Source organism: Salminus brasiliensis, chromosome 4, assembly GCF_030463535.1.
Source record: "Salminus brasiliensis chromosome 4, fSalBra1.hap2, whole genome shotgun sequence".
NCBI lineage: Eukaryota > Metazoa > Chordata > Actinopteri > Characiformes > Bryconidae > Salminus > Salminus brasiliensis.
The window spans coordinates 2,130,274-2,151,117 of NC_132881.1; the positions used below are offsets into that span (position 1 = coordinate 2,130,274).

The 20,844-nt window shown below is 42.2% G+C and overlaps 1 protein-coding gene across 1 annotated transcript; it reads right to left on the bottom strand.

Annotated features, from left to right (window-relative positions):
- Positions 1-904: 904 nt before the first annotated feature.
- On the bottom strand, positions 905-18,901 carry fbln5 (fibulin 5). Its single transcript, XM_072676748.1, has 11 exons — positions 18,732-18,901; positions 18,460-18,514; positions 18,036-18,084; positions 17,644-17,949; positions 8,404-8,526; positions 7,301-7,417; positions 5,808-5,924; positions 4,727-4,849; positions 4,314-4,440; positions 3,303-3,498; positions 905-1,779 (listed from the first exon to the last, which is right to left on the bottom strand). The coding sequence occupies exons 1-11, from the start codon at positions 18,773-18,775 to the stop codon at positions 1,618-1,620; spliced, it is 1,419 nt and encodes a 472-aa protein (XP_072532849.1). The 5' UTR covers positions 18,776-18,901; the 3' UTR covers positions 905-1,617.
- Positions 18,902-20,844: the final 1,943 nt, after the last annotated feature.

Here is a 20,844-nt window from a genome sequence, read left to right on the forward strand (position 1 = left end):
TGGGGATGGGTATAGATGATGATGGGTATAGATGGATATAGATGGAAAGGGATGGGTACAGATGGGTGTGAGAGGGTATTGATGGGGATGGGTATAGATGATGATGGGTATAGATGGATATAGATGGAAAAGGTGGGTACAGATGGGTGAGAGAGGGTATTGATGGGTATGGTTATAGATGATGATGGGTATAGATGGATATAGATGGAAAAGGTGGGTACAGATGGGTGAGAGAGGGTATTGATGGGGATGGTTATAGATGATGATGGGTATAGATGGATATAGATGGAAAAGGTGGGTACAGATGGGTGAGAGAGGGTATTGATGGGGATTGATTGGTATGGATGGTTATAGATGGATACAGCTGGAAAAGCATGGGTACAGATGGGTGTCATTTTGTGATAATGTCATTTGGGCTATCAAATGATCACTATCAGTACCTATACATTTATTTTACTATACTATATATTTTTTGACATCAGAATATCAGTAAATATAGACTTATTTAGGAAGCTATACCTATAAACATGTGCTTCGGTAGCCCTATTGCTATCACTGTGACCAGAGCAGTTTAGGGCCTCAGGGCCTCCAGGGAACCCCTAACAACATCTACATCTATTAGTTACATCTACTGTACCATGTTGTTTCGGCTGAAGTATTTTACACACTAACTTTATCTTTTTTTTACTTTAGCCATGTGGTTTTTGTAGCATAGTGGGTAACACCGTCCTTCCAGTGGCAAGGTAGGGTTTGATTCCCAGGCTGGACAAGCACCCCACAGGAGTCCTTGTGCAAGACTGCTAAAGGTAGATTTTGTAAACTGATTCACATGTATTTTCAAGAGCTTCAGCCATAAAGTGTAAATGTAGATTACCTGCAGTGTGACGAAATGACACGACACATATTCTCAGGTCATCACGTTCATCTTTATTGGACTGACCAGGCTCTCTTGTTACACTGACATATAAAAAAAGGCAGAGAAGAGAAATGACTTAGGGGACAGATGCCTGCTGGACTGGAGGCTTTAAGGGTTCAGGTATAAAACTACTGTAATGCTTCAAGATGGAATACAAGCACTGGAAGACTGGAAAGTACTGGCTCTGGTTGGAAAGTTAAAAACTGTGGACTTTTTTTTCATATAAGTTGGTTTTCACAGTTGACTGGAGGAAAGAACCGGAGGTGGTGTAACGTTGAGAAAAGCCTCTTTAAGAATGAGGAAACTGAGCTTGAACCATTTCATTTCCCGTAGAGGAAACGCAAACACGAACTCAAACAGGAACAAAGAAAAACGACATAAATATCCTTCTGAGTGGATGTAGGTAGGTAAATGTAGGGGGTGCAGGGGTTGCAGAAGGCAGCTTGTATATTAAAAGTCCACTGTGAAGAGGCACAGATGGTGAGAGGCACTATTTGGTGCAACACATCAGTCCAGACTTAATATGAGGAGGAGGGTGACGAAAAAACAAAACAAATAAGGAAAAAAGCAGTGTAAAATACATTCCAGAACAGATATGAATAAACGCAGCTGCCTGATGGGTAATGCAGTAACAGAAAGTCCATGATGGAGGTAAGGGGCACGGAAAGGTGACACGTGTCAGAGTTGTTTGTAGGTGGGCTTCAGAAGGGGTGCTCGGAGACGAATATCGTGAGGCGAATGATGGAACTGCCGCGGAAGTTGATGACGTTGTTGACGGTGACCATTTCCAGGTCCAGGACAACCGTCTTTGGTCCTCTGATCGGCCGAGCCAGGACCAGCGTAGCGCTAACGTTGCTGGTTTGCTGTGAAAGGAAGAACAGCAAGCGTTAAATACCAAGCTTACATTCTTTTGCTGTGATTTTGACTTTTTAAAACCAATTTTCTCCCCAATTTAGTCATTTTTAAACCCCACACACTATCCAGGACTGCCCTGGTATCACACAGTGCTACCAGCGCCTCTGACACACGTGAAGAAGCTCTACCACATCTTCTCAAACTGCTGCTACAAGCATGGACAATGCTAACTGCTACATGAGCTAACAGACACCCGTGCTGCCTAGCATTACCCATGCTGATTGATGGGGAAGACCCTACCCACCCAGAAAGAGAAAAGACATTACACTCTTTGGGACTCTTGAACACGGATGGCTGTGGCATCAACCATGTTTTTGTTACTGTGGCTTTAGGACTGATATATGCAAATTATGTCTGTTTCTATTGGATGCCCTGAATTCAGTGTCACTGAAAAAGCAGTTCAGGGCCTCAGATTCGTTAAATTCTTTGAATAGACTAAGACATTGACACTACGCTTCGCCATCAGCACCCGGAACCTGAGAGAGCACAATTGACCGTACTCTCTCTAGGTGGGTAGATGGCACTCTTCCCGTCTGTTGGTTGATGGTTGGCTGCCTAATGATGCTGCATTGGCGGCAGTTCAGAGTACCAGAGGAGGCATGTGCTTGTCCTCAGTCTCCTAGTGCCAGGTGCATTGCAAGTGATGGGGGGGGGGGGGGGGGTGTTGTCCTAGTGAGCGGGTGGGTTAATTGGTTTAGCTAAATTGGGGTTCAGTCAGAAACCCCCGTTAAACCTTCAACCTACAATAAACATATTATGCAAATGCAAATGCCTTCAATTTGAAATGCATCTTTGTGCCCATATTTGAATATTATTGCAGAAAAAAATTATAATAAATAATAATAATAATAATAATAAATAATAATCAGATTTTCCATTATATACTCCCTTTAATTTTCTTTTCAGTCCTGTATTTAGTTATCATATGAAGTTTTGTTTGGATGCTGATGTTCTTTTACTCCCCAGAGCAAAGCCAGACAAGCAAAATCCGGAAGGCAAACTGGGATGGCGAGCTTCCCACATATTCCTGTGCTTATAGCTCCATCTTCTGGCCATACTTTGCAAACACCCAGAATGCTAAATGGGATGTATGCTTTAAAGAGTGGCATGGTTCACTTTACACCATATATACTACCGGTCAAAGCTATGGGAACACCCTGCCGAGAAGAGCTTTAGTATTAAAAACCTCAGCGAAGCTGAGCTCTAAAGCTTTAGGCAGATTTATCTGCAGCCCTCAGATGAATGTTCAAAGTCTCTTCCTTGGTATGAGGAACAGCTTTTATCTGCAGATGAATCGGACAGTTTTCTTCTCCAAACATCTGTTAAAAGCACAGACTGGATGTGGTTGAAAGGTGTAATTTAATGTTACTGTAAAGAAAACAGGCATGTCGAAAAGCAGGGAGTGTTGGAGGCAGAGAATTGAGAGTAGTCTGAAATTCTATGAATTCAGTCTACGAAAAGCTCCACTCACCCGCATGTAAAACTCACGCCCCTCGTTGCCAGACTTGATCTGAAAGATGTAAAAGGCTCCTGGGTAGCGGGTGGTCGCCTGCATCTGGAAAATATCTGCAGGAACACTCCGACCAGAGGACATGTCCATGTGGCGATACAGAACAGTGAACGGCCTGTCTCTACAGGCAGGGTTCTCCGCAGAACACACGCACTGACTGAGAGAGATAACGAGAGACAGACAGACAGACAGACAGAGAGAGAGAGAGAGAGAAAGAGAGAGAGAGATTGACATAAATAATACTTTGCCTAAGATTAAGGTGACATCAATACATTTACAATTAAAGTGCCCCTACAGAATAATAATGACATATAATATAATATATATATATATATATATATATATATATATATATATATATATATATATATATATATATAAGTATATACTTCTACAGGCACACTACACTGTCCTACACATTAATTTCACGTTGGATTTTTAATTTATATATATCACATCACAATATTGTATGTTTTTTCCAATATTGAAGCCACCAATAATGTATAAATTCTACATAACATACCGCAACATTTACTGTAATGGGGAGAATATTAACATATGTAAATGTTTGTATTTGAATGTAAATACAGCATCAATCCACAGACTTCCCAATTTGTGATACATTATTTGAGGCAGTTTAATTGATTCATGTATTTAATGTATTATTAAATGTGTTTATCAAAGATCTGCTTTTTAAAGAAGTGTATAATTTACCATAAATCACATGACACAGCATTACATGTCATATCACAATAGTTATCCAATCAGAAATCACTGCCTTAATAATTCTTGCCCCAAAATAATTACTAATTATCTGTTTCTTGTCAAAATGTTTGCCTCAAGATTTGGTCACATTGTTCCAAATGTAACGTTTTCTGGATGCTGGTAATATTCAAACTTTTCTTTTCTGTAATTTCAGGATCATCTACAGCTCTGCATATTATAAAGGAGATCTTTCTCAGACTTACTTACTTGTCACTGAGCTCTACATAGGGCGGATGACATGTGAGGGGGTCCAGGCATGTGTACCCTCCCTGGAAATTGAAACACACTTGTGCTGTTGTACACGTGTTGTTACCAGACTCACATTCATTGAGGTCTTTGAAATCAAACACACAACAGTGAGTTAGGGGTCAGGATGATCAACATTCGCATCATCATCATCACTAGTAACAGCTACAGGCAGAAGAAACACATTAACAAGTTATAACATGTTTATAAGACAGTGCTGTTTAGTACAGAATAAACACATGCAGTAATACTGTACATGCATATCAGCTCCCATACATTCTAAAACTTTTTGACAATAAAACAAAAAACAGTAAAAAATAAAACAAGCTGTACAAGCTGTACAGGTTTGGTTTGGTGGTAAGAAGGCGTACTACCTTCACAGGTCCTGCCATCCTCAAAAACGTAGTAGCCAGGTGGACAGGCACATGAGTACGACCCCGGAGTGTTTAAACATGTGTGCTGACACAGGAAGTCTGAGAAGCTGCACTCATCCAGGTCTGAAAGGAGAGTGGAGAGAAATCTCAAAAACAAATGTTGCATGGAAACACAGTCAGGTGTCGTATGTTTTCTATTTGTAAGTATCAATGTGTATTAATAATAATACAGTATATCATATATTATTATGTAGTATAATAATAATAATAATATTAATAATATGCCACGTTTGTATTATATACATGTACATACATTTCTACTGTAATGATATGTCCTATATGTACTATATATATATATATATGTCCAATACATTCAAAAGTTTGTGGACACCCCTTCTAATGAATGCATTCGGCTACTTTAAGCTGCACTTATTGCTGACACAGATGTGCAAATGCACACACACACAGCTTATCTAGTCCCTGTACAAAAGTACTGTCAACAGAATAGGAAAGAATAGGACAGTGCTAGAAGGGTATTAAGCCCCCCAGCATTGAGTTGTGGAGAAGTGGAACGGTGTTCTCTAGGATGATGGATGGAGCTGCATCCAATACTTTTGGGGTGAGTTCTACAAATCAAATGCAATCAAATCCTCACAGCAATATGAGGAGATACAAAAATCTAGTAGAAAGCCTTCTTCCCTGGACAATAGAGACAACAGCAGGATCAACTCTTTTTTTAATAGTCTTAATTTTAGAAAAAAACAATGCATATGAAGGTGTCCCAATACTTTCGTCCATATAATGTATGTATGAATCTCTATTCTTGTATTTTTTTAGTTTTTACATGCTGGCTGCATCCTTTAGTTCTTTAAACTTTGGATTTCCCATTCCTCATCAGTCGTTTTCTGCTGATCCGTTCTCCTGGAACCCATATCTCTGTTTTCTACATTGGTAAATCAGGGGTATTATATAGAGCACCGGTGGGGTGTAAGACTATGCACTGGATCTAAGGCAGAACATATAGTGCACTATATAGTGTATATAGACTGAGACTAGGGCCTATCTGTGCTCCTCTGTTCACCGTTGCAGGTCGTTCCATCGGCAGCGAGTTCGAAGCCTTCGTCACAGTTGCACAGGAAGGAGCCGTACGTGTTCAGACAGCCGTGAGTGCAGGGGTCAGTCTCACACTCATCTATGTCTGCAGAGAGAAAAAATGAGGCACTAATTTCACCAATCTCACTACATCCATCAACATTTACACACCTGCAGGTGAGTCATTTTACACTGTTTTTAATTATTTACAGAATACTAGCCCATAAAATGTAGACATACAAAGAATCATAATGTGTTGGCATGTCTGATCCAGCTTATCTTCTCAAGCATTTCATTACTATTGCAAAAGTGCAGCAGATTAAGCCCTATGTGGCCAGGATTCACTTTCACTTGGTTGCAATCTAGTTGTTTTTCTACTTTAAGACCAGTGATCATGTTACTCTTCTTGCTGAACAAGTGGACAAGCGAGCGAAAGACATTTTCACGACACACACAATATTTACTGCGATGCATATCAACGCTTACCAGTTTGACACTACAGATTTCTTATGATGGTGCCATTATCCAGTGCAGCCTATTATTCTGTCAACTCTGCCTGGCTGAACCAATGATATGCTGTGTGTTTGCATGTGTGTGTGTACAAAAGATTTACAAAAGGTTTTTCTTTTCCCTTAAGTTAAAAAAGTGTGTTTATTCTATTGTCTTTTCCCTCAATTTTATTATTTTTTTTTTTTTTCATTTTAAAGTGTACTGATTTTATTCCTTTCACTTCCATGTACATATCCTATATCTCTAATATAGTAAAATGTATCCTGTTCTTTTTTCATGTAACCCTATAAAAAGTCCTGCTATCCAAACACTCCCATACTAAGTGCAGTGATTTTTAATGCACTTATTATTTTTCTACTCCATCCAATTAAACATGAGTAATTACACCTAACTTGCTTGGTTCTTTAAGCACTGATCGTGCTGTGAGGTGCATCACCATAACAAAATTCATCCCGATTCCAAAAAATATCGCCATGTACCCCTAGTACATGTTCAACAACAATGCTAATTCAAAAGTCATGTTTAAAGGCCAGTCTAAAAGAGAGAGATTTAATGTAATTTAAACATCAATCAATGTTCTCCATCAATTTCAGAGGAAAGCAAAATATTATCTGGTTGTTTGGGTTCCAGTAATCATCATTTCTGAACCTTTTTTCAATCACTGTTAGACAACTATTAAAGTAAAGAAAATAAAGAAATTTAAACCACTTTTAAAGCTCAGGAACCATGGCTTTCATTTTATTTCTAAGCAACGTTAACTTACTTTAATGATTTATGTTTCTTTCTAGCTTGATTTCTGATTTCTGGAACATTTTACAGTTTTATTTTTAACCTTCTTCCCCCAGTTTAGTCACAGCTATTTGACACTGCAGATTTCTTTTGATAAGGCCATTGACATTCAACTCTGCATGGCTGAGCCAATGATATTCTGTGTGTTTGCCTGCGTGTGTGTGTGTGTGTGTGTGTGTGTACCTTGGCACGTCCTGCTGTCCGTATTAAGGTTAAATCCCGGGTTGCAGGAGCAGGAATATGAGCCTGGCAGATTGGCACACAGCTGCTGGCAGTAACCATAGCGACACTCATCAATATCTGGATGGGAGGAGAGTAGAGGGGTTAAAACAGAAGAGATGAGGCAAGTTCAATAAACTCTAGACTGTAGGACAGACTAATCAGCGCGGCCTTTTACGGCTAAATGCGGCGGCTACAACAGAACATGGAAGTGAGGTTAAACAGGCTAAAGGCTTACGCTACAAGGAATCGTAAAGCCTCTGAAATCTCTGAAAGCGAGCGGTTGCTAGGCAGGCAGATCTTATAATTTTTTGTTCAGAAACTAAAGAATAATCAGTGTGTTTAATTCTGAGATACAATAACAGGGTGGTAAAGGAGCTTGCGAGGATTCCGCATGGTTAGAATGTGGTGAGCTGTGAAGGAGCTGGAAGCTGAATGGTCAGGTGGGTCAGTCAGACTGGACGGTAAGTTAATAAACACTATAGAGTTTAAACCAGTCATTTAAAAAGTTGCTCCAAACTAAATGCCAGTGGACCGCTAGCTTTGTCATCCTCTTGGTGAAAACAGCCTGAATTTAGTTCACTGTTTATGGTAAGAAGCTGATATTTGAAGCCTGTGATGCTAACTGGTGGGGTTTAAGCTTTAATTACGGTGTTATATATTAGCTTCTAGTGCAAAATCTACAAAAGAGGCAAAATACAGACACCAAACACGACTAGACTGATCGACTACATCTGGAGTGAAGGAGAAACTGTGGTATTTTGATATTAAACTAAACAGTTGGTGCAATATGTCCAAATAAGAGCGTGTCCTCAACAAACGGACACTTGATATGAAGTAAAGGCTACTCTAACACACTACCACATGGACGCCGGCACATTCCATTCACACAATGAAGCTATTGTTCTTGTTTAGTTTGTTATGAAATCTCAGATATTTTGCCTGTTTGTGTAGTTTCGTATTTGTTTAGACTGTAATGCGCCTGCAAACGCAAACCAGAGGGGGGAAAAAACGGGCCTCCGCATCTACATTGGCTTTCCTCTGATAAGACGCAGCATGATACTCACCCTGGCATTGTCCACCCACCAGCCAGTAGCCCTCTGTACAGGAGCAAGTGTAGCCGCCCGCCGTGTTTATACACACCTGCGTGGGATTGCACTGATGGGATTCTGCCTCACACTCATCGATATCTGTGAGAAGAGAAGAGAAGAACGAGGAGAAGGGCTTCACACTTCAGTCCATCTTTAGAGATAACTGTGCGTCAAAAACCATGTATACAAACAGATAGAGTAGCTAACAAGTTTGCAGTTGAAGTTAATTACCACACATTAGCATGGTGCTAACATGGTGCTAACAGTATCAGTAAATCATCACATACAAAAAAAACACCTGCTTAAACTGGTGGACCATCTTAGCAGATGTTTTCTATTGAATTTGATGGTTTAGCTGGTCTACCAGCATGAGCAACCCGACTAAGCCAGTCAACCAATATGACCAAGCTTGTTGTCCGTCAAGACAATGCTGGTCCACCAGTATGACTAGCTTGACCAAACCGGTCCACCAGCTTTACCCAACGAGTCAACCAGTATGACTAGCTTGACAACTAGCTTGGTCAAGTTGGTCATGTTGATAGTCCATCAAGCGACACTGGTCAAGAGCTAAGCAGGTTATCTACCTTAGCCAGGTGGTTTACTAGCATAGGGTAGCCTATGTTTTGCCTGGATGACCAGTTTTAACCACCTTGACCATCAAACACCAGCTTAGACCATCTGACCGTTTGGAGATGTTCAGTTATCTCTCATAGATCTGATCCAAAATCCAGGCTCTGAGGTGGCGGCCACTGTTTTTACATTTACATTTACATTTATGGCATTTAGCAGACGCTCTTATCCAGAGCGACTTACAAGGTTACTGGTATTACAGAGGAGGGCCAGTGTCTTGCCCAAGGACTCTTATTGGTGTAGCGCAGCACAGTCACCCAGACTGGGAATCGAACCCTGGTCTCCCACATGGTGTTGTTGTAACGCAATGGTAGGTGGTGGTGTTATCTGTTGCGCCACACCAACCACCAGTTTTTAGCTATGCTAACATACTTCAGCCCATGTTCTAGATAGCAGTGAGTCATACAGTGTCAGAAACCACATAATCAAGTTTATTAGCCATCACTGAACATCTCTACACGTTTGGGGCGAGCGTGTGATGATGCTAATTGGTGTACATAAGCTTTCAATTCATGTTAGCAACATGAATTAGTGGACTCCTACACTTGTTTACTCAGGAAATCTGTGGGAGAACATCAGTCCTTCAGGAAACACACTAGCTTGGCTACTACAGGCCGGACTTTTGCAGCGCTTTACCTGTCTGCAAACCAAATAAAGTGACCCAAGGGTGTAGTGCATACATATGGAACAGAAAGCTGGGAACATGCCTACAGGCCACATCCATCATCATTATGGCTCCACCGAGCTGCTCTCCCACGGCTTCAAATACATCACCTTTTAATCATCAGCAGCCATCTAAAACTAACACTCTGCAGTGCAAGTCTCAACGCTCTCTCTCTCTCTCTCGACCACTCGCTCTGGTATCGCTGCGTCCCATTACCAGCATATTTCCTTATGTGGAAATCACAACCCCACTCGGTTCTCAGACAGTGAAGTCACACACTTAAAAAGAGAGCAAATGGCGTGCATGTATGTGTGTGTGAGTCGAGGGGTGGCTGAGTGTTAACTCCAGATAATTAGTCCTGTTTATCCAGGCTGGAGGTGGCTGATAGCGGACGGCGCTCGGGGGACCACCGTCTAGCACCGCATAGGGGTTCAGAATCGGGCCGTGTTCCAATCCGACCTCAGGCCAGCACTTGATAGCACTGAAAAAAAAGGGGGTAATCCCCCTCAGCTCAAATGGTGTTGACTAATTAAGACATGTTCGGTGTAAGTTAGCATTGATGCTATATTAACAAATAATTGTAGAGTGTATTAATACAGCATATTAAATTGAATTTGTTCAACGCACTACTGATTATACAGCATGCAGTAGGCTATAATAATAAATAAAAAAAATAAAAAAAATAAAAAACACAGCAGAGAGTGTAAATTAGCTTGTGGCTAGCTTATCGTCACTGTTTTTAGCACTGCTAACACTCCAAAACACCCAAATAAACAACATTTACATAATAAAGTAATAATCATCTATTAAAACTGTATTAGCTATAAAACTACACAGATTGGATAGAATTGGATCAGACGATACTCAGATCAGATTGAAGGACAAAAAATATATGTATATCTGGACATGCCTACTTGTTAGATACACTATTTGGACATAAGTATTGGGACACCTGTTCATTCCTTTTGTCTTCTGAAATCAAGGGTATTAAAAAAGAGTTTATCCTGCTCTTGTCTTTTGTTGGAGTAACTGTCTCTACAGTCCAGAAAAGAAGGCTTTCTACTAGTCTTCAGAGGAGCATTGCTGTGAGGATTTGATTGCGTTCTGTGAATGTCAGGACTGTGCATATCTGTGTCAGCAACAGGTGCAACTAAAAGCAGCTGAATGCATTCATTAGAAGGGGTGTCCACAAACATTTGGACATTGACTGCTTTTGGAAGAACGAGGTAAAAATGTGTAAATCTGATCTACTGCTTTAAGACTGCGCAGTCCAGTGAGGAACGGAGGGAGGTGGGCACGGCATGTGGGCTACACATGCGCCACAGCAGGGCAGAATTAGCAGATGTGGAGCAGGGCGAGGAGAATTGGGCCGTTTTTGGAAAGGTTCACTTCAGGTCCTTATATAGACTCGTTTGGCGGAACGTAGCGAGGGCCTGAACTTACCGCACTCATCATTCAGACGAAGCGGGAAAGATAAAGCGAAAAAGAGACCGACTGGGGTTAGGGGGGCAGATTAGGGGAAAAAGGGATAAATTGTGTGGAGAGAGAAAGAGAGAGAGAGAGAGAGAGAGACGGATATCAGACACTGCGAGCCAATTTTCCATACAGAACTTTGCACTAGACCTAAAGGAGGTGATTGTGGAATATACAGCCGCTGGTTTGGCGTCCAGATCAGATCCAGTGATGTGATGAAGTGCATGCAAGCTGGCAAATCCCGACAAAGGTCTCAGCAACTGCACAGAACACAACATTCACCCCAAAGATTAAGCACACACATCTCTCTCTCCATGCACGGGTTGCTTACATGAAGCTATAATAAAGAGATTACAGTTAAAAGGAGGCATGAAGGGAATTCCACACACAACACAAAGCCCTTTACCCCCGTTCATCTGCATCACTTTCCTGGTGGGTCGGTTCAGTCAAGCAACACCTCTGCAGGGTTAAAAGACTAAAACACTGTAGATAGGTTGTATAATTAAGGTGAGACACGGTATACAGTACGACAGGAGCAGGGTGGTCGCTGTGGTACACCTGGTCTAGTATGAAACCTGGAAAGCAGGCCTGTGTTAAGGCCTACCTGGAGTGGAGACTCTAATAATGGTAAATAAACTGATACCACACTAATGAATGCCCCACTTGCCTGCTTGACTTGAGGAACTCAACATACAGCCTTCTGAACCACAACCTTTCCAATTATGTCATCAGTTTGGAGGCTGATCTCACCAGTGGACATTCTGTGGAGTTGATGGACACATGAAACGGTCCACCACTCTCCAAACACACCTCATTACCTACAGACGTAACGGCAAAGCGTGAACACGGGGGCTGTGGATAGACTAAACAACACCAGACCCTAATAAGAGTTCAAAGTAATTCTAGATCTCAGGTCTGTTGCCAGCAGACTGAGTGCCTTGCAAATTGTGCATCCAAGCTCCGCCCACAAATGCTTCCATTGAAGCAATTCATGCAAGGCTGTAGAGAACACTGGCCCAAATCCTGTTCAACCTAACGGGACATTGCAGCTGATTTGGGTTAAAATTTGCTAAATCACAGACAGTTTCCAGCTGAACCCCTTTTATTCAGTAATTACAAGCAGAGGTGGGCAAGCTGTTTATCATATCATGGCTTTAGGTATGGTAATAAAATAAAATATGATCATATTTTAGCCATATCGCCTATCTCTAGTTACAAGCGCAAGGGCAAACTGAGTTGCTATTAATCTACAGGACAGAGAAACTGAGCCTTTTAATATCAAATAATTAATATAATTCAAAAACATTGATAAAATATTATATAATATATTGATATAATGCCATAAAATTCAGTTCGGTTCAGTCAAAACAACCTATATCAGGTTTGTAAGAGGAACAGAATCCTCAGAACTTTATTAATGCTAAATGAAATATCATCCACAATACAATACCACAATACTGTAAAAAAAAAAATCCCCAAGCCCTAACATGGGCCTTTAAAATGCTCCGCTACCAAGCTGGACTGTCTTATTGTAGCTAATCAAAGCTAAGACAATGGCCTATGTGCCACCAGGCGCTGCCACTATGGCCTGGGGGTGGCAAGATGATTTCCGAACCATGCCGCTTTGCCATGAGCAGCCGGAGTCAGAGAGAGCACAACTAGCCAGGCTCTCTCCTGGTGGGTAGATGGCGCTCTCTCCTCTCATGCCTCATTAAACGCTGTTGGCACGGCACAAGCATCTGTTAGCTGGTGTGGCAGAACTGGGGACCCGCCGAAAGAAGTCCTTACCCTCCTAGTGTCGGAAGCATTGCTAAAGCTGGGGGGAGCTACGAGCGGGTGGGTTAATGGTCAGTACCAGATTGGGAGAAAAAGGGTTAAAATCGACAAATTAGAAATCAATCTCACAGTTAATGCGGGTATTTTGACAAAAACGCTATTATTTGGTTGAGCGGGATTTCAGCCCGCATTCTCTAAAGCTTGTCCAACCTAGCAACAATAACTAGGAACAAATGCATTAGTGGGCGGAGCATTATTTTTTTTTATTATCTGAGCTGTGGAACAAGGTGCGCTTGACAGCTGTGACGGACAGCTTGAGAGAGTCTGACGCGACCGACTGGGTGCCATTGACAACATTAGGGCATTCCCTGCCTTGCCCACTCTACAGACAGTCTCCCACTTACACACACACTCACTCACAAAGCCATTACTGTCAGATGACGGATGGCATGCTTGGAGTCTGCATATTTTCAGCTCCATAACTTCTTTCAGCACATACACATACACCATAACCCCTCCCCAACAAATGACAGAGTGCCCCAGCCGGCCAATAGGAAATCTCCTTCAACATCTGATGACTTCATCGCTGGCGTGGCTTACCACAATATGCTGAAGAGAGTGGGCTATTTCGCGGCTTACCCAAACAAGGCTTACAGAACCCAAAAGGCTGAGACTTTCCTAACATCCCAAAAGAGCTGATTATCTGTCTCGAAGCAGAAACGAGCAGCCTGAGCCGAATATCTGGCTCCACTTTCCACCTATTACCCAGTTCCACTTGATTTCAGGGGAATGCGGCTTTCGTCTAACAGGATTTCTCTGGAAAAATGCATGCGTTCTTTTTATAGCGTATCCCTTGTGGACGTAGTGGGTTGCAAATCTATCAAAGTGACCCTAAAAGACACTGGCAGACGACTGGAGAACGCATTTGGGACGGGCATCTCTTCCCCCAGCAATGTGCACACTCTGAAATTACAGCATGCTATAGTCTGGAGCACTAAAATACAGTTCACCACACCGCCATCAGTTATTACTACTAAATGAGTTGCATCACTTAAAGGAGTAGTATGACCAAAATGAAAATTTCAGTCATCGCTGAATCGGTCGTAAACATGCCTGCTTGCCTCCTGCAGCAGCGCTCTAGCAGCAGTCTCTCTAGAGTCAGTCTATCCAGTATAAAACTAGAACCCCCTTCTGATGATGTTTCTTGAAGGTGGGAGGAACTTTTGATTGACATTTTAAGGATTTGTTTTGCTATTTGTCAAATGCAGAAAGACTCCACAGGCACCTTGTTCAACAGAGAGGTAATCAAAGTAAGAGTTCAGTATTTATTATCATTTTATCATTTATTTTAAGACAACTATCAAAAATATGTCAAAAGCTAACATTAGCATTAGCATTACGCAACATGCACGCCAACATCATCACATACTAAATAGTTAAGTAAGAGACTAGCAAGCAGTCTTGTCAGAAACCACATCAGTAAGATTATATGAGATTTAGGCTTGCAGTCAATCCATCCACAACTGCAACATATTCTAGCTAACCTATCAGTGCTCATATTGTCCAGCTGTAGTTGCTCAAAATGCTTCAAATTGGATGATGATTATTATTAATATTAATAACAATAATAATAATAATAATAATAATAATAGTTTTTAAGCTAACTGAGCTAATATATATATTCCCCTAAAAGCGACTGTTCCCATTATCGGGCATTTTTCCGCAATTTGAATGCCATTTATTTCATCCAAGCGATTGGCAAAATGAAAATGCGCAATATGCGGAAGTGGCCGATATTGGGAATAGCCATTTTTAGGCTATACAGTTACAGGTACATCCCTTGATGGGATGCTAACTTTATTTTAATAGGCATTTCTCACAGGGAATAGCCGAAGTGGCCAAACTCTGGTTAATGGTCATGGATATTCCAATATCCAGAGAATAAGAAAGAGAAAGTGCTGTATTTTAATATTGCCAGCTAACTGAGATACCACTGCAACCTCCACTTCTATACAGCCAGTTTTATTTGCAACAGTCATTTTGTCATAGAGAATAAGTGAAGGATCAGATTTGCAAGTGGCCCAACTACTGATAAACAAGGCAGAACATTCATCAGCTTCAGCTATTTAAACAACAGCAGCTAGCAGTTACTGCAGAATTGTAATGCCACTAGTTAACTAGTTAAAATACCCTTCTTCATTTGTAACAGATATGTTTCATATTTCTGAATAGCTGTTGTTATTTACTGGGTATTGTTTTAGAAGTGCAAGTGGCCCAACTACTGATACACTAAGTAGAACATTCCTAGCTAAAAGAGGTACCAAATAAACTAGCTTTTTTGTAACAGGCAAGAAATAACTAAAGATTGTGTAATAAGTTTGAAAGTGGCCCAACTACTAATAAACTAAGCAAAATGTTCCTCTAGCAACGTTACTTTACATTAATGTAATCTTAATGCTGACAGCTAAAACAAGGTACCACTACCTTTATTTCTAACACAAAGTCTTCATAGTTTGTAATAATATTTCTAAAGATTGTGTAATGGGTTTGAAAGTGGCCTAACTACTGATAAACTAAGCAGACCAGTCACCAGCTATTTTAATGTTCCTAGCTAACAGGGGTACCAAATTGTATATTAATTTATAGGGAATAACTAATGGTTTGTGTATCAGATCAGTATTAGATGTGGCCTAATTATTGATAAACCTAACAACCCTTTCACCAGTTTCAGCTATTTTACCATCATTAGCTAGCCGGCCCAACTGCACCTCTTGTTAGCTACATTTAAGCTAGGTTTATCAGCAACAGCCGTTTGTCGTGGCTGGGAAAAAATAAAAACCAGACCCTGGATACCAGATATCAATATCCAAAAATGGCTAAACTACCAATAAACTAAGCAGAATGTTCACTCGCTTCAGCTATTTTAACATCAATAGCTAGCACAGTTACTGCAGCATCAGCTAAAACGAGGTACCACTACCTTTATTTGTAAAACACATTTTTCATAGTTTGGAATAACTTTAGACTGCCCTCTGGATATTTTAGCAGTATTGTAAGTGGCCTAACTACTGATATACTAAGCTAAACGTTCACCAGCTTCAGCTATATTAACACCATTACCTAGCAGACCCAACTACACCTCTTCATAGCTAGGTTTCAGCTAGGTTCATTTGCACCACCACCTTAATTTGTAACACAATTTATTTTAATTGTTTAGAATGACTTAAGACTGCTCTCTGGATGTTACTGGCTAACTGAGGTACCAAATAAACTCATTTATTTTGTAACAGACATTTTTTACATAGGGAATAACTAAAAGTTTGTGTATCAAATTTGCAAGTGGCCCAACTACCGATAAACTAAGCAGAACATCACCAGAGCTACTTTTAGCTATTTAAACTTTAAGTTTAAGCTACTTTAACTTTAACTAAAGTTTAAGCTAGGTTTGTTGTAGCTGGGAACAACTGAAAATTGTAAAAAAAATAATAATGTAAAAACGACTGATAAACTAAGCAGATCAGTCACCAGCTATTTTAATTCTAATCTGCTAGTTTTATTAAAAAAAAGAATCATAGGGAATACTAACTGAAGGCCATTCTCCGGATTCCACTTGCACGTTTTTCAGCATGTTGCACGGATTACATGTAGCTCAATTACAAGACGTAATTAACTGCACCTAATCGAATCTAACAGGGTGGTCTTTCTCACTGCAGACCCACTTTACACAGCAAGCTACGACAGATACACACCAGGCTTCTGTATTACTCTCCGTGGCTTAATGGAGACAGATGAGTCAGACCAACCGTAGAGAGAAGCTCTGCTAAAGTCTTTAAGCTGATAGCCCGTCCCACTGAAGCCCTGCAGACCACCACAGATATGAGTAAATTACAGCCCCGCTGCTTTTATTGTGTCTGTGCACTGTCTGAGACACCGACAGACGCATGACCCACTAAAAGAGACCCCAGAATGGAGTAAACACCACAGCAAAGCCTCATCCTGCCCAGATAGACACATCCTACCAGCAGCCCGCATCACACAGCTCTTACAAAGATCAGATCCAGATCAAAGACAGATCAATCACAACCACATCAATGTGAACAGGTACATCTGACGCACTTCCTGAGGCCCCAAGGCTAACTTATGAGCAGCATCAGAGATGCTTTTTTTTCTATACACCCATTGGCCACTTTATCAGAAACCATCGTGTAGCTCCACATTTCTGGTGTGCAGTTAGAGACTGTAGCCCATCTGTTGATGCAGGATGTGTTAGCCATCCTGTAACCCTTCATCAGTGGTCAGTTTCAGACCACAGCGCCTTTCCTTGCTGGATATATTTGGGTCAGCAGCGCTCCTGTGGTCAAGAACTGACCAATGATGAATGGAGTACTGGGCAGCTGGCAAACTGTGCATCTGTTTGGGCTGCAGTCTGTAACCGTACACCTATGTAGTGGGCCTATAAGGTAGAAGAGGAAGATCATAAAGTGGCGGGTTATTGGAAACACAAGGTTGGGGGTTCTAATAAATTGGCCAATTATAGGAAGCGCTTAGCAGAGCTTTCCACATCAAACCCCAGACTTACATTATATCGTTCAACTGCAGCCTCGATAATCCTAACTAATTATTATATGGAACTGAACTGTGGCAATCATGGACCCTAAAAAGGGCGCACTCACCAACACACGTCCCATCCTCTCCAAGCGTGTATCCCAGCAGGCATGGCGTGGAGGAGCGGCTCACTATGGGATAGCTTGGGCCCGGGCCAGGGCCAGTTCTGGGGCCCAGTGCAGGAGAAAGTGGGAACTGGTCGGGAGCCCCAATGGAGGTGTCAGGGTAGGACGCCTCCGGGTAGGCCGGCTGCTCTGCTCTGGCATAGGGCTGGGAGTAAAGGCTCCGGGGCAGGCACAGGTAACCCCCGTTCTGGTTCACGCAGCGCATGTCCCCCCGGCAAGGGTCCGGCACGGTCCGGCACTCGTCCACATCTGCAAGAACAACAAGACGTCACACATCCATGCTTTGATCACCTCTAACGCAGCTCTGTCGTACTACTGATCTTTGACCTACTGACCGATGCACTGCCTTGCGCGGTGGTCGTACGCAAATCCCTCGGTGCATCTCTGCAAAGAGAGGAAAAAGGTGGAACCACAGGTGGAGCACTCGAGTCTACAGTAATAACACCAGCTAATGCAGGGTAGTAATAACACCAGAATAGGAGGTAGCACTGTGAGTAAGAACACAAGCAGACTAGGTTTATGGTGGCTAGTGTACTAGGATGGACTAGGTAGTGCACAAGTACACAAGTATGTGTGTGGAAACTAAATGGTACCAGGGTTTTCATTCATTTCCCATGCAAAAGTGTGTGTCGAAATGAGTAATACAGCTAAAAAACTAAAAAAAACAAAAGCATGAAAGACCATGAAGATGGAAAAACAAGCCAGTTGCGACACACAGGGTCACTGTGCCAGAAGAGCAAAAGCAAAGGCTCAACTTACCTGACTTTTCCCTGACTGAAAGCAGCACAGCACAAATATTAAAGCTGCCAAAATTCTGCAAAACAACAGACAAGCATTACTGATGAGGACCAACTCTGACCAGCCTGAGGGAAAGCATTGTCTCCACTATCTGCTCCATTCATTTAGCTCCATAACCAAAAGCTCTGATCACATTTTCAAAGGCTTATGGGAAGCTCCTGGCTCCTGGCACTGGACCCAGAGAAATAACCAGCAACTCCTTTTTTTTAAAGAACCAAAAGGATGAAACGAACCTCTCGTAGGTGGAGGAATGCAAGCCACGTCCTTCAAACTGCATGTTTTTATGGATTTTTGTGGTCTCCCCTCTCCAAAGCGAACACAGCACGGCAGCAGAAAGCGATGACTTTCCCTTCTTGCTCCCTACGAGGGGCTCGCAGGACCAAAAAGCAGCGCCCAGCACCAGAAACTCCACACCTGGCTTTGGTTACCCCGCTCCGTAATCCCTTAGGCCACGCCCTCCCGCGCCAGCATTGGCTTGAGGTGCCACGCCTCCTGCGCCACGGATGGACGAGAGTATCCCGCCTCGCGCAGGGGGTGGAGTTACGGCATATTTAAAACAACTAAATAATGCGCTGCCAAGACCACGCCCACTATCAGACTGCACTGCTGCGGATTGGTTGAAGCCTTTAGACAATGGAAACTGTATTTGGTCCCAGCATGAGGCTGTGTCCCGATTCGCACACTACAGTTCTTGCACACTTGTACACTAGTTATTACATACTACGTACAGTACAGTGCTCAGGACAGCTTGACCCACTATATATGGGGCTTATCATTCCCACTGAATGTCACTGGATCCCTGATCTACGAAACCACTGAAGTTATCACTGGTCAGCTGCAGGCCTTTATTAGGAGCCCCAATAAAGCTAACGAGTAGAAATACGAATGTTGCTACAGGTGAGCTAGCTCACATTACTAACACGCAATAAACTGGCACTAAAAGACCTGGCAACATCAACAAAACACGTCCAATAAACGAGCAGATATATTTAAAGTAATAATAATATAGTAATAAAAGTGTTAAAGTCTCTTTACCTCCTCCCTGCTCCCCTGTCACCCGTGTCAGACTAGCTGCCCACCCTCCTGCCACCATTATTATTACCATCATTACTCTTATTATTCTTACCATCTCTACTATGATGATATTAGTTATACTATAGTATGATTATCATGATTCGTAAATGATGATAGGAGTATTTTGTACACCTGAGCAGTAAGACCAGTCTTGGTGGTACTGTGGGCCCTATCTTACACCCTGTGCAGACTAGTCGCGATGCTCATTGCTATCTTACATCCCACCAACAGTCTATTTTCACGCCTTCTGCCAGTGGCGTTTAAGTAGTGCTGGTGTTTGTGAATATATCTACGCTAATGGGCGCGGTGGTCTGCAAATGAAGTGTGCTCAGGTCACTTTCTGGCGTATTGCCATCTTGGCAACGGAAAACACAGGAGCTCCACTGACTGAAAACGTCCTAGGCAGACGTCAACACGTACACGCAGGTAGCTGCGCCCCTGAAATAGCAGTCCGCCAAAGCAAGGCCGCACCTGGCTCTTAAAGGGAATGGCGAGTGACATTGCATTGTAAGCATGCCATTTCATACATCGGTAAAAATCTACATAGTTCAATATGAAGGCAGTTAGCAAATGAATAGATGGTTAGCCTGTCGTTTGCTGGTCAAAAGCTGAGCTGGTTAACTAACGAGCTTACCAGCATAGGTTTCAGCCTGACTGACTAGCTTTACAACCACACTGACCATCTGTGTTAAATGCCAACATCCTAATATTAGCAAGGCAGCTATTTACATGTTCATCCAATGCTTACATGTGTCTTAATTGCCATATTGGCTTCTTATGAGACCACTTGTTCAGAAGGCAACTGGACAGGCTCTTGGGTAAGTCACCTTCCCATCCTAATATCCACTGCCAGCTGCAGCTCGCTTTGACCTGTATGTTACAATACACAGTGCATCATGGGTCTAAAAGAGTGAACAGGCCACCACATAGTGCACTAGTTCTCTGGTAGGGAGCGAATTACAATAGACCCATGGGTTGATAGTAAGGGGGAGTGTCCTGCAAAACGCATTGTGCTGTTCTGTCCCCCTTCTCGGCCCACTTCAGTGCACGGACTGTTTAGCAGTGCAAATAAACGTAGGCCCAGAGTCCTTCAGCCACAGCTGGCCTCCATCAAACGCACACAGCCTGGTTTGGAGTGAGAAGCTCTGCGAGCTGCCACGGAACCCCGTGAGCCAACATGGACAGAAAAAATAAAAAATATTTAAAAAAGACTAAAAATCACAACCATGAAGCTATGACGTAGCGCTAATTTGTAAGGCTTAGCAGGCTGCT